The 15,439-nt window shown below is 38.3% G+C and overlaps 1 protein-coding gene across 6 annotated transcripts in view; it reads left to right on the top strand.

The window, feature by feature from the left end:
- CENPJ (centromere protein J) overlaps positions 1-15,439 on the top strand; it is a 38,670-nt gene that overhangs the window by 3,658 nt on the left and 19,573 nt on the right. For 4 of the 6 annotated variants that reach the window (XM_010851160.1, XM_010851159.1, XM_010851161.1 and 1 more), the window contains exons 2-8: positions 1,410-1,871; positions 2,358-2,481; positions 5,977-6,279; positions 8,229-8,340; positions 9,243-9,345; positions 9,472-11,107; positions 13,019-13,151. In XM_010851160.1, coding sequence (XP_010849462.1) covers positions 1,410-1,871; positions 2,358-2,481; positions 5,977-6,279; positions 8,229-8,340; positions 9,243-9,345; positions 9,472-11,107; positions 13,019-13,151 — 2,873 coding nt within the window. Of the gene's footprint in view, positions 1-1,361; positions 1,872-2,357; positions 2,482-5,976; positions 6,280-8,228; positions 8,341-9,242; positions 9,346-9,471; positions 11,108-13,018; positions 13,152-15,439 lie in introns of all 6 variants that reach the window. The other 2 variants (XM_010851162.1, XM_010851163.1) reach the window with 1 other exon arrangement.

The following is a 15,439-nucleotide window of genomic DNA, read 5'->3' as shown; positions in this document are numbered from 1 at the left end:
ATCTTCGTTTTCTGAATGTTGAGTTTTAAGCCAACTTTTTCACTCTCTTCTTTCACTTTCATCAAGAGGCTCTTTAGTTTTGTTAATCCTAAACTTCTAATTTATTCTCCCTCCATCTGCTTTGGTAATTATAAGTGTTTTCTGTGTCTGTCTGTTTCTGTTTTGTAAATAAGTTCATTTGTATCATTTTTAAATATTCCACACATAAATGATATCATTTAATCTCTGGATCCATCTATGTTGCTACAAATGGCATTATTCCATTCTTTTTTTATGACTGAGTAATATTCAATTGTATATATAGACCACATCTGTATCCATTTATCTGTCAACGGCCATTTAAGTTGCTTCCATGTCTTGGCTGTTGTGAATGGTGCTGCTGTGAACATTGGGGTGCATGTATCTTTTCGAATTAGAGTTTTCTCTGTATGCCCAGGAGTGGGATTGCTGGATCATATGGTAACGCTGTTGTTAGTTTCTTTAAGGAACCTCCATTCTATTCTCCATAGTTGCTGTAGCAATTTACATTCCCACCAACAGTGTAGGATGGTTCACTTGGTAGATTATGAACACAAAAACAAAATGCCACTAATAATGAGAGGAATGCCAAAATAGTGATGTCAGAGACCTCTAGGGATACAGATAAGAGACTGCCTCGTGGGCGGGAAGGTAGTTATAGGAAGAGGAGGAAGGGACAACAGGAGACGGTGCCAGATAAAGCCTTGGGGTGGTGGTGACTTGTTCTGGAACTAGGAGGAACACTGCTTCCCTGGTTGGGCAAAGAAGCAGTATTGGACTACAGTCAGAAGCATTGAAAGTGGTTAAAGCGGGTAGTAGTGGATATAGATAGTGACTTGTTTTTCTTTCTTTTTTTGTTTTTCTTTTGGTAATCAAATAACTGAGACGAGCTTTAACTCCCTTAGGTTTTTTGTTGTTGTGTTGTGCTCCTTCGTGTCTGACTCTTTGTGGCTCCATGGACTCTGGCTTCTCTGTCCATGGAATTTCCCAGGCAAATACTGGAGTGGGTTGCCATTTCCTCTTCCAGGGGATCTTCCAGGGATCGAACCTAAGTCTCTTGCAAAGGCAGATTCTGTACCACTGCGCTACCAGGGAATCCTGCTCCCTTAGTTTTAGGTCTTGATTGATTATCACTTGTGTAAATTGATCCATAACTGATTGAATCAGAGGGAACTTTGATTTTTGATCCCCTCAGTGTGGATTTTTTTGAGGACATTTAAAAAAATATGTAACTAATTCCTTGATTGCTTTGCTAAAGTCTTTTATATAAGAAATACTCAGTAGATTTTTGTGCTAGGTTGAAGTTTGGGTAAAGTAGCTTGTTTTCTGTCTTCTTTCTGCAGGTGTTGGAAATTAATAACTGTTCCATCTTTTACATTATTTAAATACAGTACTGCCATTGGACCAAAATGTTTCTGATGCCAACCTCTTCAGAGTTAAACAGTGGGCAGGACTTCTTAACCCAGTGGATGGCGAATCCTTCTCGGGCTGGGGTCATATTAAATCGTGGATTTCCTATTTTAGAAGCAGAGGAAGAGAAGCCAGCAAATGTGAACTTTTCTACCAGCTTTCCTATTAAAGCCACAAAATTTTCAAATAGTTTCAGCTTTATAAGGGAAGAAGATTCACTTCATGAAGAACAGAAATTGGAGCCTAACAGCCCGTACAAGTTACAGTCAGATAAACCTGAACCACAGAGAGTCTTTGCTTTAACTAAAGAGGGGCCACAGCTAGTGGCACGTCAGGATGCTCCTGGACAATGGGAAGATAGCAAAAATGAGTTTATCGCAGATCTTTTGAGTGAATTAAAAGAAGTGCCTTATAAAGACCCACTTGTTAAAAAGCTTGAACAGGTAAAATGGGGTTTGACCTGATATGTATGTGTATGATTGCACAGTTATTGCAGGTTTCTGTTTACAATGAAAAGTCATCTGTTCCAGGTCTTTGTTTATCTTTTACTCATAATATCATACTTTGAGGTGAAACATTAAAACATGATTGATATGTAAGATACAAATATAGCACTTAACAGTATCTTCCTACCTCATTTTGTAAAAACTAATTTAGAAATGATTGATCAAATATTAGTTGATTTTAAACGGACTGATACTGATCCTACTTTAAGAATCAAAGGATTCATGTGGTTTTTGTTTTTTTTTTTCTCAGTTGAGAGTTTATAGAGTTTTGGTGGCAGATTAAGTTACTTAGGCATCCATCTTTGGAACTCTTTATTAGAGAAGATATGAGAAGGGAGCTGGGAGGGATTAAGATTAATGTTAAGGAGCAGAGGTCCATAAAGAAATAGTAATTTTAATTAAGTTAATTTTATGTCTAAAAAGCTGAAAGAAGAGCAACAGAAGAAGCAGGAGCAGCTGAAGAGGCGGCAGCTCGAGCAGTTGCAGAGGCTCATGGGTGAGCAGGAGGAGCTACTTGCCTTGGTGTCTGGGCAGCAGACACTCCCAGGTATTATTTACTGAGGCCTTTGGTCAGTACCATGGTAGGCAGTTATACACGTTTCCTGTCTTTAGTTGTTTGACAGGTTATTTCTACCATTTCTCTGTTATGTTGCCAACTCCAATTTCAAGCCAGATAGACAACTATGGGACGGTAGTGGTGTAATATAATACAGATGAGGGATCTGTGCCATTCTGGAACATGTGTGCCGTACTTAAAGACATTGACATTTATTTATAAAATAAAATTTTAAAAAGACCCAAAAGAATAAAAGATGCAGAGCTGAATTTGACCTAGGGCTACTGAGGTACAACCCCTGCCTGATGAATGAAAAACTGATCAGGGTCATAAAAGTGTGTATGTGTAGAAGCCATTCTGCTCCGATAATGAGCCATACCAGAAATACTTTCTGGAGTAGTACAGGACAGCTTTTCTGTTGAATGCTAGATCAGTTAATTAGAAAGCATGATGTACTTACGGGGACAAGCAAGCAGTTGGAAGTTGATCTGGAGCAGTAGTTTTGAAAGTTTTTTGACCAGATTGCATAGTAACAAAAACATTTAAAATCATGACTCATAATTTCGGAGAAATTTCATGAATCAGTTCTTAATTCACATTCCTGGAAGGTAGCAAGGACATTTCAAAATGGTTTGTGTCCCATGGTCTGAAAAACAGTGGTCAGGGGCAGTGTGCTTGCTTCTTGGTGCTGCCTTTTAAGAGACACACTTTGCTGATTAAATGGAGCACCTGTTCTGTTGAGAGGCTGTCCTAGACGTAGAGAATACAAAGAAGAAAGATCTTGGTAGGTGTGCATGCAGATGTGGTTGGATGGTACCTTGGGTGTGGTGGTAGCACTGGTGACAAGGAAGGCAGCAAATGAAGAATGGCTCAGGGAATTCAGATGTTTATCTTAGACAATATAGAGAATATGGTGTGTATGTGGAAATAACTGAGTGGTTCAGGGTTCTTTTATGGAGGACAGAAAAATAATAATCACTATCACTTATAAAATAGCCTGTGATAGTTTTCTGGTAGAAATAGCATATGGTAGAGCAATAGGGAAGCAGATTTTAAAGTTACTAGTGTGAGAACTACTTCCATGGAGTTATGTAACAGTTGTTTTTAGTTCTCAACATTTTTTGGTCAGGACCCCATAACACTCTTAAATTATTGAGGACTCCAAAGAGTTTGTATTAGTATATGGGCTATAGCTATTGATATTTACTGTGTTAGAGATTAAAACTAGGAAATTTAAAAACTAATTTATTTAAAATAACTGTGTGCTATAAATAACACTTTTTAACAAAAAAATTTTTTCTAAAAAATAGTTGAGAAGAATGGTTCAGTGTTTTTGAAAATCTCTTTTGACTTATAGAACTCAGCTGATTCTCATATCTACTTTCGCCTCCCATCTCTTCATTTATGTTGTTTTGGTTGATGTATGTGAAAAAAAATCCAGCCTCACAAGGACATGTGATTGGAAAAAGGAGAAAGCTTTTTCAAATACCATGGTTATTTCTTTGATATTCCACCAAACTTAACAAGTGGTCATTTCTTAGCTGTTATTCACTGTATGGAATCAATCATATTAATGAACTTTCTATGCTCTAATTACATTAAAATACATTAAAGTATCTTGACATTTTGGATTCATCATCCATGCTTTGGTGAAATCGTGCATTGGTTATTTGGAAAATAATAGTTCTCTGAGTGAGGTAGGTTCTAAAAATATTGATGTATTTCATTATGAAGTATAAAAATTTATATGTATTAATGCTACCACAGATATCATCATAAAAGTCTTGAAATATAAAGCTTTCAAGCTCAGGGTGATGGACATATTTTCCAACATTCTGATTTTTACTTGAAAGTTCATACTTTATCATTGGCAACAAATACTGTCAGTTTCCTTGAAATGTATGGCTCAGTTGTCTCATTTTTGAGAAAGTGTTCTGCGAAGTACTGTGGTTTAAATCATCATAGTTCATCATTCTTTCAAGTAGAAATAATCCCTGAAAGATCAGTTAGTTGAGCTTATGGCTGAAAAAATTTCACAGCCCATGGCTTAGTTTACAGCGGAAGTGATTTATGCATACTTCTCATTTTGTCCTATAAAATGTTCAGAAGACATGAACTCAAGAGTTAAAATTTAACTAAAAAATTAATAATTTTCCTGCTTGCTTTGTCTGGAACATTCTTCAGTAAAGCTATTGTTAGTTTTCGAGCTGAGAGTGTGGTGGTGAGCACAGTGGATACTGCTGTTCTGCTTTTGAGTGAGGTCCCCAGGAAGCTCTCTCAGTGCATGTGATCAGGGTACACGTCAGCACAGTGAAAAGGCAGATACTGTCTCAGTAGTTCTGAAGATAGCTTGGACGTTGGTGGATGCCCTGACAGAGTCTTGGACACTGGGAGTGTACAGACCACACTTTGAGGACTGCTACTTTGGGATTTTGCTCTTCTGTCAGAGATGTCTTTAGGCTGAAGTGGGATGACCATTAGTCAAAAATATTTAGATGGAAGAATATTGTTATTAAAGAAGGCAGGTTGAATCTGATACTCAGTGAGGACCTACCTGACTTCCAGTTTTATTTGTGGGCTAGGGGTGAAGCAGAGGGTATAAGACATAGGTGGCATGCCTTTTATGAAGTACTTCCCACTATGTCTTATTTTTTTGGCCATGCCACATGGCTGGTGGGTCTTAAGTTCCTGGACCAGAGATTGAACCTGCATCTCCTGCAGTGGAAACACAGAGTCATAACCACTGAACTGTCAGGGAAGTCCCCCCCTCCGTGTGTCTAATTCTAAGTTTAATTGAAACAATCTGGGAAAACAGGAGTAGTAAATTTCAAGGGGCTGGTACAGCAGGCAGGATAGCTAGTATTGCCATTTATTCTCTAAGAATTCTATCTTCGAGATACATGGAAAGGGAATCTTTTGTCTGTTTACTGGGTGATTTCAAAAGCAGAGACTCAAACAGAACAGGTAAAAAGCATTACAGGAAATTTAGGGACTACAGAAAAGTACAAAACAAAATCACCCATCATTCCACCACCTGAGGTCACCAGCATCTTAATGGGAACATAAAGGAAAAATGTTTTCATGTGTTGTAACGCAGAGCAGTTATTGATTGTGAAGGAACAGTTCAGATTATTTGTAACTGTCTGCACCGGTGCTCTGCATTTAACTGTTTGTCACAGGGCTTAGAGTTGACAGCTCCAGGCAGTGCTCACGGATGGAGGGTGAACGATGCCTTCCACAGTTAGGCAAGCTGCAGCTCTGGACTGTGAACACTGCACATGTGTCGTGGTGTAAGTGCACTTTCAATCAAAAGTATGCAAAAGTCACTTTGGACTCTTAAAATTTCATGACTTTGTTAAACATAGTTTCCTAATAATGAGGGAAAAAAGTACTTTTCTCACTTTGGAGAAATCATAGGTGCCATTAACAGGTAGAACAGAAAATGTTATAGAAAGTCATCAGTTTTGTTTATTTTCTTAATGTAAGGTTTAACTCCACTGCCTGATGACCAGAGCCAGAAAAAGTATAGACCTCCGGGAAATTCAACCACTGTAGAGAAAACCACCCCCTTCTTGCCATCATATATCTACCAGAATCAAAGCCAAGAAAAAAAACACCCTTCTAACATTTTATTGAGTGAACAAAATGACTTCTGTAGAACTACTCATCAGGATTTTGTTTTAACTTCAAGAAGTGGTGCTTCTCCCAGCGTGTTTTATGAGGCACAGTGTCAGGAAGCACTTGTGAAAAAAAATGATTTGAAGGAAGAAAATGATAACTATTCTAAAGGTGAGTTACTTATCTTTCTCTCTTCTATAGTTAATGGACAGTGTCACCTAGTTGTTCTAAGACCAGGAAAGTCCTGCATATTTTTCTCCTATTCGTGTCTTTTTTTGTCCTCCTAAATATTTGTGTATTTATTTGGCTGTATTGGGTCTTAGTTGCCACATGCAAACACTTAATTGTAGCATGTGGGATCTAATTCCATGATCAGATTTGAACCCGGACCTCCTGCATTGTGAATGCAGAGTCTTAGCCACCAGACCACCAGAGAAGTCCATGCTACGTCTTTAAATCAGAGATCCTAACTTCTGTACAGCCACTGAACCTGGTTTGGACACAGAATTTGTGACTTTCCAGGAACAAGTTGCAGATGACTCTTGTTGACTTCAGACCTTGTCATGGTAGCAGCCAGTCTTCAGAAAGGGAGGAAGCGATTTCTGTGTGGATCATTTTTCTCAAGAGCTTAGGAAAAGTTTGAAATCGATTTAAAAAGTGTGTGTTGGTGGTGGGGGATAGGATAGAAGATGTGACAGGTGAACAATAGATTAGTGATGGGACTTACTACTTGTAAGAGAAATCCCTCCAACCCCAACACCCTTACTGTATCTCTGTGTTCCCAGCACCCGGTACGCTCCTGCCAGAGCACTGGCTCTTAGTGTCTGCTCGTTCCAACCTCACTGAGTGCTCAAGGCATTTCTAGTGTAAAGTCCTGTTTCTGTGCTCACTCCCTGGCCTTTTTTTTCTTTCCATATTTTGTAATCATAGAGTGAGTATTGTGTAATAAATTATGTTCTTTTCCCACTCAATGTGGAAAGTGCTCATGGCACTTTCTGTAGCCTTCATAACCATAATTTTAATGTTATCATTATACAGATCATCAAATAATGTCTTTATTTCATGTTCTTTATAGTAGGACCGAATCATTTCCAGTATTTTTAATTTTAATTTGCTTTTCAACTTTAATGGTGTTTTTATGTATATGTTCTTTAGAGTCAGATATAGAAAAACACAAATGATATGACAAAAAGTCTTTACTCAGTACTTAGTATTGGGCACCTTTTGTGGATAATATCTTATTCCTAGTTTAGAGTAATTTCTTGGTATAAAAAGGTCAAATGTCTTTTCCTTATTTTTTATACAGTACATTCCCTTAACCTTTTCATCTTTATTTGGTGGCACTGTGCAGCATGTGAAATTGCCCTAACCAGGGATCAAACCCTTGCCCCTTGCAGTGGAAGCATGGAGTCTTAACCACCGGACTACCAGGGAAGTCCCACTGACCGTTTATTTTTGGCAAATTTCAAACATCCAGAAAAGTTGAAAGACTGCTGCAGTGATTACCGTGTACCCACTACCTAGATGCAGCAATTGATATTTTTCCATATTTACTTTGTCTATATTTGTATGTTATATATATCTGTATCTATACTTAAATTTATCTATTTATATCTGCACATATTGATAGTTTGCTCAGTCATTTCATCTCAAATTATATGGAGACGTTATTTTATATAATTTCAAATATCTGGAAAAATTAGGACATTCTTCTATATAACCACAATACTATTAATATTTTTGTATCCAGGGACCTTAACTATGGAAATGCAATTTAGAATGCTCCCTGCAATCCCAAAATTGCCTCTTTAAGGTGTTTTTTAAAAGTAGGATCCAGTCAAGTTATTGTATTACATTCAGTTGCTACAATTCTTTGAGTCTTTTATAACTTAGAAAATTTCTCCCCCTTAACATTAACTTTTTGAAGGATGTTGTGTTTTAATTAGGGTTTTTTAGTTTTCTTTATCATATTAAAGAAGTCCTTGAGTGTTTTAAAATCTTTGGTGTACATTGTTTACCTAAATTTTTTTTTTAAGCATAGTAACTTGTAAAATTCTCACATTTTAAGACTTTAATCTGCTCTTTTTATTGAACTAAATTGCTCCTAATTTTTATTCTAGGAGAAGGTATTTTACCATGTTTGGAGAAAATGACGGAACAGATTCAGGAAGGGAACGATACGAACTTAAAAAAAATTGGTGATTCCTCAGAAGTGGTTAATATTGAAGAAAGGTATCATTCGCGTTGAAAGGAATTTAATATGAGTCATTATTATTGGTATTTTGTTTGAAAGATCCATAGTTTTCTTGTTTTTGCTTGGACGTGCTTTTAAGTATAGGATTGAAGATCCAGCTTATTTCATATTGTTAGCAACAGTAAGAGGTTGGGAAGATAATCAGTTAAAGTAGCCTTGACGTTGTATTGGGAGAATCTAGCAGTTTTTTCCAGAGAAGGCAGTGGCACCCCACTCCAGTATTCTTGCCTGGAAAATCCCATGGATGGAGGAGCCTGGTGGGCTGCAGTCCATGGGGTCACTAAGAGTCGGACATGACTGAAGCGACTTAGCAGTAGCAGCAGCAGCAGCAGTTTTTTCATCTAAAAAACTAATATTCTCTCAAATAGGTAAATCCTGTTTTGGAGAAGAGAAAGATCATATATTGGAGTTTCACATATGGTATCACTTATAAATAATAATTGAGTGTGGTTATAGAATATTAAATTTATTTTTATATCAAAGATAAAATCAATAGTGAGGTGGTTTATTATTTTCTTAAATAGTTTAGTATATGTTATGGGATGCTAAATGACTTGTTAATATTATTAAGGATCTTAAAGAATATTTATTTAATGAACTATTCTTGGAAACATATCTTAGTTATATAATGAATATGTTACTTTAAAAGTTAGTCTGAGGTCAGTAGGTGGACTTCAGAGGGGCTTTTTCAAATCACATATAGAGACATGTATTTCTATATTTGGGAGATGGAGTGGAATTGTAGCTTTTAATAGATTCTCAAATGGAATTTGTGATGTTGGAAAAGGTTAGTTCTCAGAGGTGTCTATCAGCCACACTAAGTGTAAAGTATTCACCACATCATGGTTTTCATGTTACATAACTTTATTTTTATGATTAGGCCTATTAAAGCTGCTATTAGAGAAAGGAAACAAACTTTTGAAGATTACTTAGAGGAACAGATTCGGTTGGAAGAACTAGAACGGCAACAAAAACAGCTAAAGGTTAGCATTTCTACTATTTTGATCAAGTTATCTAAGGCTTTAGAGATTTGTTTATAATTTGCTTAAAAAATAGCTTTGAGATTACTTGGATATACCAGAATTAATTCAAATATTCTTTTATTTTAGGAAGCAGAAGGATCTTTGCTTATCAAAGCAAAACCAAAACAACCATTTTTAAAACGAGGAGAAGGTTTAGCCAGATTTACTAATGCTAAATCTAAGTTTCAGAAGGGAAGAGAAAGTAACCTAGTCACCACTCAGAGCATTTCAGAGGACCAGCCTGTGTTTAAATCAGAGAAACAACAATTCCAGCGGAAAACTGCTCTTATAAATAAAGAAATCTGTACAGAGAACCTTCCTGTTAAAAAGCACAGTAAAGTCAGAGCCAAGTGTCGTTCTCTCACACTCAGTCAGAAGCCAAAAGTGCTTAAGAGTAATAGTAGGAAAAGTCTCTCTCCATCAGGATTGAAAATGCCAGCAGGGAAGAAATGTGATGGGCAATTTAGAGAGCAGATCAGTTTAGGAAAAAAAGTGGAATCTAATAATAAAGAAAATGTACCTGAGTGTACAAAACCTTGTGATGTTGGTGGCACAATCTGGAATAAGGCACGCAGTAAAGACAGACTTCCCACTTCCACAGGACTCATCAGCTGTATGGCTTCTCAGAACCCAGCAAGTGAAAGTTTGAAAGGGTCAGAATCTTCTCTTGATGATTCTCTTCAGAAAAAGTTAGAGAATTGGGAACGAGAAAAGGAAAAGGAAAATTTGGAATTAGATGAATTTTTGTTTTTAGAACAAGCTGCTGATGAAATATCATTCTCCAGTAACTCCTCATTTGTACTGAAGATCTTAGAGAGGGACCAGCAGAACTGCAGAGGTCGCCGGCTGTCTTCTACCCCTGTCAAAAGTGTTCGGGAAGAGAAGACAGCAACACTGGGTTCTGTTAGTCAGCATAACCAAAACGAGGATCCGGGCCGTGCCCAGTGTGGAAGCAAGGCTGAGTGCGAGGTTGCTGCCAGACAACGTGATTCAATGTTCTCACCTGGAGCATTGTGGGCGCCGTCCTGTGAAGTCAGGAGGAGAGTGTACCAAACGAACCCTCCTGAGAGGCAAGCCAGGTGGAGTGCAGGCGATGGTGAAGGTGTTACAGACAGTGATCACAGCACCGATTTGGAGGAACAGCTTGACGTCACTATAAAGCCATCATCTGCGGGTAAGGAAAGGAGTTCCAGCAGCAGAGAAGATAGTCCGAAAGTCTGTGATGATAAGGGACCTTTTCGGGACACCACGACTCAAGAGGAAGAGAAAAGGAGAGATGTTGATTTAGATTTGTCTGATAAGGATTATAGCAGTGATGATTCTCTCATAATAGAAAGCTTGAAAAATAAACTTTCTGATTCCTCCAGAAGACACTCATCTATAAGTGTGAATAAAATTGACTTTGATGATGAAAGAACTTGGACTGACCTTGAAGATAATTCATTTAAACATGATGGTGTTCTTGGGAATGAAGCCATTTATGGGACTCCCCAGACAACCTGCCCTAACAAGAGTGAAATGTGTGTACTGGACAAAACGATAAAAAGGAAGGTCGTGCCAGTCAAGAAGGGAGAAGACTTGGGCAAATCCAGTAGGGGCCCAAGCCCTCCTCCTACCTCAGGTCTGATGATGGAATTCTTTCCTTCTCTGAAATCAAAGTCAAAGTCACACTCACGCTTGGGAAATGATCCCAAGTTAGACACAGGTCAAGACCACCCACCTGGTATGTTAGAGTATTGTAATGTTGTTAAGTTTAAATTTATTTTATCAGTATGTTGTCAGAATGTTTCTTAAAATCTTAATCTTTCTAGATGCTTAGTAGATACCTAGTAGGTGTTTGTTAAGGTTTGATTTCTTTTGTGAGCTTAAATAATGTAATAGTCACACACACACGTGCACACGCACACACTAGTATAAGAGATTTGGAAGAATTGTGATTGCAGATTTTTTCAAATTTTAACCTGTGTCTTCTTGCCAAGGCTTTAAAATTAATTACTGTAAGGTGAGATAACGTTTAAGTTTCTTTAATAACCAGGGGCTATTGGGCTTCCCTCATAGCTCAGTCGGTAAAGAATCTGCTTGCAATGCAGGAGACCGGGGTTTGATTCCTGGGTCAGGAAGATCCCCTGGAGAATGAAGTGGCAATCCACTCCAGTATTCTTGCCTGGAAAATCCCATGGACAGAGAAACCTGGCAGGCTGCAGTCCATGGGGTTGTTAAGAGTTGGACATGACTTAGTGACTAAACCACCACCAACAACCAAGGAATACCCAACTTGTGGTTGGTGCTACTGTGTTACCTCCACTTGTGCACACCATTTTAAATCCGTTTTTTTAATGGTCTCATGCATTAATTTGCTAAATATGATGAAGAAGAAATAGAGTAAAATCCGAGTTTCCTGTCTTCCCCAGCCCCAGACCTGGGCTCCCAGAGACACCAGCTTTCCCATTTCATTTGTGTATTCTATGAAGATTCCATGCATATGAAAGTGTATGTGTGAATGTTTATATAATTTGCCTTTCCACACAAATGTAAACACACTTTGTATATACTGCTCTGCTCCTTGCTTGTAATACATTTTGAAGCTTGTACTAATACACATCTGTCTCATTCCATTTCATGGCTGTAAAGTGTTCAGTTGATGGGATAGACTTTCTAAACTTATATTGAAAACAGTTTTCCATTCTTTTGTGTAAATTATAAACTCGAATGTCTAGCAAAGCATGGGTGCTTTAAAATATAAGCTATTTTTTAAAAATAGTATTTTTTGCAGGAAGTTTAGAAGTTTAAAGTATAGAAGCAAAAGTGTTTAAACTATCCTAAGGTAACTGATGTATGTCTTTACATTTGTTTTTCCTATGTATTTTTAATATGGTAGAGACATATAATTGGCTTATCCTTTTTGACCAGATGTATGCAGTGCTTTGGCCATATCATTAAAACTGTTTGTGTACTTTAAAAATGGTTGCAAAGATATTAATGTAGCATAATTTTATTTAGTAGTTTCACGTTGAACATTTCAGTTGTTTTTCACTATTAGAAATAACACTGCAATGCACATTTTTGTGTAGAATGACTTGTATGATTTTATAAGTTCATTCTTTAACTAGATTTTTAGAAGTGGGTCAGAGGGGAGATACATATATTTTAGTCTTGTCATATAAATCAAGGTTATTTTCCAAATGGGTGGTTGAAGGACAGAAGTATAGGCTATTCTGTTAAGTAGCATATTTGATGTGGAAAAGGTCTTAGTTTGTATTTCTTTTATTGGTGGGGGATAAACTTTGATTTTGGTGTTGATAAGTGCTTTAGATCTCTTGTGAATGCTTATTCATGTTCTTAAGCTGTTATGTATATTTGTTCAAAAATTTATTTGAATGACTTTTAAAATATGTAATGTTAATTTGTCATCAGATTGTTTTTTGAGGTAGAATGATTTGATTCTTCAAGTTTAGATTGCCCCATCTGTAAAGTTAGGCCATTGTAAATTTTTCTGTCTTTTAGAAGTATTGTTCCTAATGCTTTTCAATAATACAGGTATTGAGAATATTTTTGGCTCTTAGTGTAATAGCTAGCTAGTGTTCTGCTGCTGAAAGCATTTTGTGAAGTTCAGTATTTGTGGCTTATCTTCTAGGTGGCAATGCTCGATCTCAAGTTTTGAGAGAGAAAATTATTGAATTGGAAACAGAAATAGAAAAATTTAAAGCTGAGAACGCATCTTTAGCTAAACTTCGCACTGAACGAGAAAGTGCCTTGGAAAAACTCAGGTAAGTGGGGGGAAATGTACAGTGATCCAGTTATATCTTTAAGATTGTATCTCAACTATTTGAAACAATTCCTGTTAATTTAGCAAGAGAAAGAAGTGAAATACATACCACAAAAGAATTTAATAAATTTAGATAAAATGACCTATTGTGGTCAAAGGTGTGTTAAAAGGGGAATTCTCTTAGTGATGAGGTCATAAACTGAAGTTTTGTCTGACAAGCAGTTTGGAGCTGTGAATTCAAGCACCACCTTGGCCAGTGTATTATGTTCGAGGGCTGCTGTGACATAATGCACACAAACTGGGTGGCTTAAAACAACACAATTTTATTTTCTCACATTTCTGGAGACTGAAAGCCTGAAGTCGGGCATCAGCAGAGCTGTGCTCTCTCGTCTCTTCTCTTGGTTTCTAGTGATCCTTGGCCTTCCTTGGGTTGCAGCTGAACATGGGGTTGTTTCTGCCTCTGGGTTATTGAGAATAGTGCTGAGGAGCCACCACGCTGTTCCACAGGGGCCACGCCAGTCATGTCGTGCATATTTTACCAGTTTGTGTCATGTTCACCATGCTGGTCCACAGCGGCTGCGCCAGTTACATCGTGTTCATCTGCACGAGCCAGCTCTGCATCCTGGGGATCAGTCATGGTGTGTTAATGCCTTTACTGTGCTGTTGAATTTGGTTTGCTAGTTTGTTTTTTTTTTGAAGAGTTTTACACCCTTATTCATCAGGGACATTAGCCTATAGTTTTCTTTTCTTGTGTTTTTGCCTTTGGTATGAGAGTGAAAACTAGCTTCACAGAATGAGTTTGGAAGTGTCCCTTCTTTTTAAAGATTGGTATTAATCCTTCTTTGAGTGTTTGGTGGGACTCACCTGTGAAGCCACCTGTCCTGGGCTTTCCTTTTGTGGGAAGTTTTTGATGACTGATTCAGTCCTCTTATTTGTTATTGGTCTGTTCAGGCTTTCTCTTTCTTCTGGGTCCAGTTTTGGTAGGTTGTATGTTTCTAGGAATTTGTCAATTTCTTCTGAGTTATCCAGTGTTTTGGAATATAATTGTTCATGTGTGGTCCTTTTTATTTCTGAGGTATCTGTTAAGGCCTGTATTTCTCTTTTTTTCTTAGTCTGACTAGGGGTTTGTCTCCCCTAATGCGTGTGTCATTCTTTTAGTCACATCACATAAGTCCTGTAGGCTTTCTTCACTCCTTTTCATTCTTTTCCCTTTTTTCCCCTCTGACTGGGTATCTTCAAGTCACCAGCCTATGTGGTCGCAGATTTTTTTTCTTTTGCTTGAGTCTGCTTTTGAAGTTCTCTTTTGCATTTGTCGCTTCATTTCTTTTATTCTTCAGCTCTATAATTTCTTTCTTTTTTAATAATTTCTGTTTGTTCTTGTTTTGTTTTACATGTTGTTTCCCTGATTTCATTGTTTATCTGTGTTCCCTTGTAGCTTACTGAGCTTCATAAAACAATTACTTTGTGTTCTTTGTCAGGTGGTTTGTAGATCTCCATTTCTTTGGGCTGGTTACTGAAGCTTTATTAACAGTTTCCTTCGGTGGTCTCATGTTTACCTGATTCTTACTGATCTGTGTAAACTTGTGTGGATGTCCTTGTATTTGAAGGAACAAATACCTGCTTCCTGTCTCTAGAGGCTGTTTCTGGCAGGTAAAGACCTTGTCCTTCTGGACTCCTGGACTGATGGGTGCCTCCAGGATCACGGTGGGATTGTAGCTGGCTCACTGTGCTGGATCCACAGTGAAGGGGTTCACCATTTGATAGGCTTGTCGCCAGGGTTGCAGTCAGCTGTGGTTCCTGCCACATCCCCAGTGGACAGAACTGCTTCATGGACCGCAGTCAGGCAAGACTGAAGCCACGTCATGGGCTGCCTTCTGGACCACTGCTGGGTCTGTAACGGGAGGTGTGTTTCCAGAGGTCAGCACAGGTGTGGCTCCTGCCAGGTTCCTGAGCATCTTCCCACTGGGCCACCGCTCCGACAGGACTGCCTCTGTACCCAGAGCAGGGCTGGAGCTGGGTCACCGGTTTGTGTCAGGATCTGTAGGCAGGACCATGGTCTGTGGGTCTACTTCCAGGGGCATGGGTGGGCATGGCTCTTCCTGCCTCCTTTGGCAGTGGGGCTGTGTGTAGTGCAGTCAGTCAGGTTGCCATTTGGTAGGTCTGCATGGACCTGCATTCTCAAAGTGCTGTCCTTGATCTCAGGCTTCACCAGGGTTTCTCAGTTACCTCCCAGGGTCCTTGAGTTCCCACTTTTGTCTGTAGGTGGTGATCAGATTGTTGTTTGTGTGG

This window comes from Bison bison, unplaced genomic scaffold (genome assembly GCF_000754665.1).
Source record: "Bison bison bison isolate TAMUID 2011002044 unplaced genomic scaffold, Bison_UMD1.0 scf7180017864299, whole genome shotgun sequence".
NCBI classification, from domain to species: Eukaryota; Metazoa; Chordata; class Mammalia; order Artiodactyla; family Bovidae; genus Bison; species Bison bison.
This window is presented reverse-complemented; position numbering and strand designations above follow the sequence as displayed.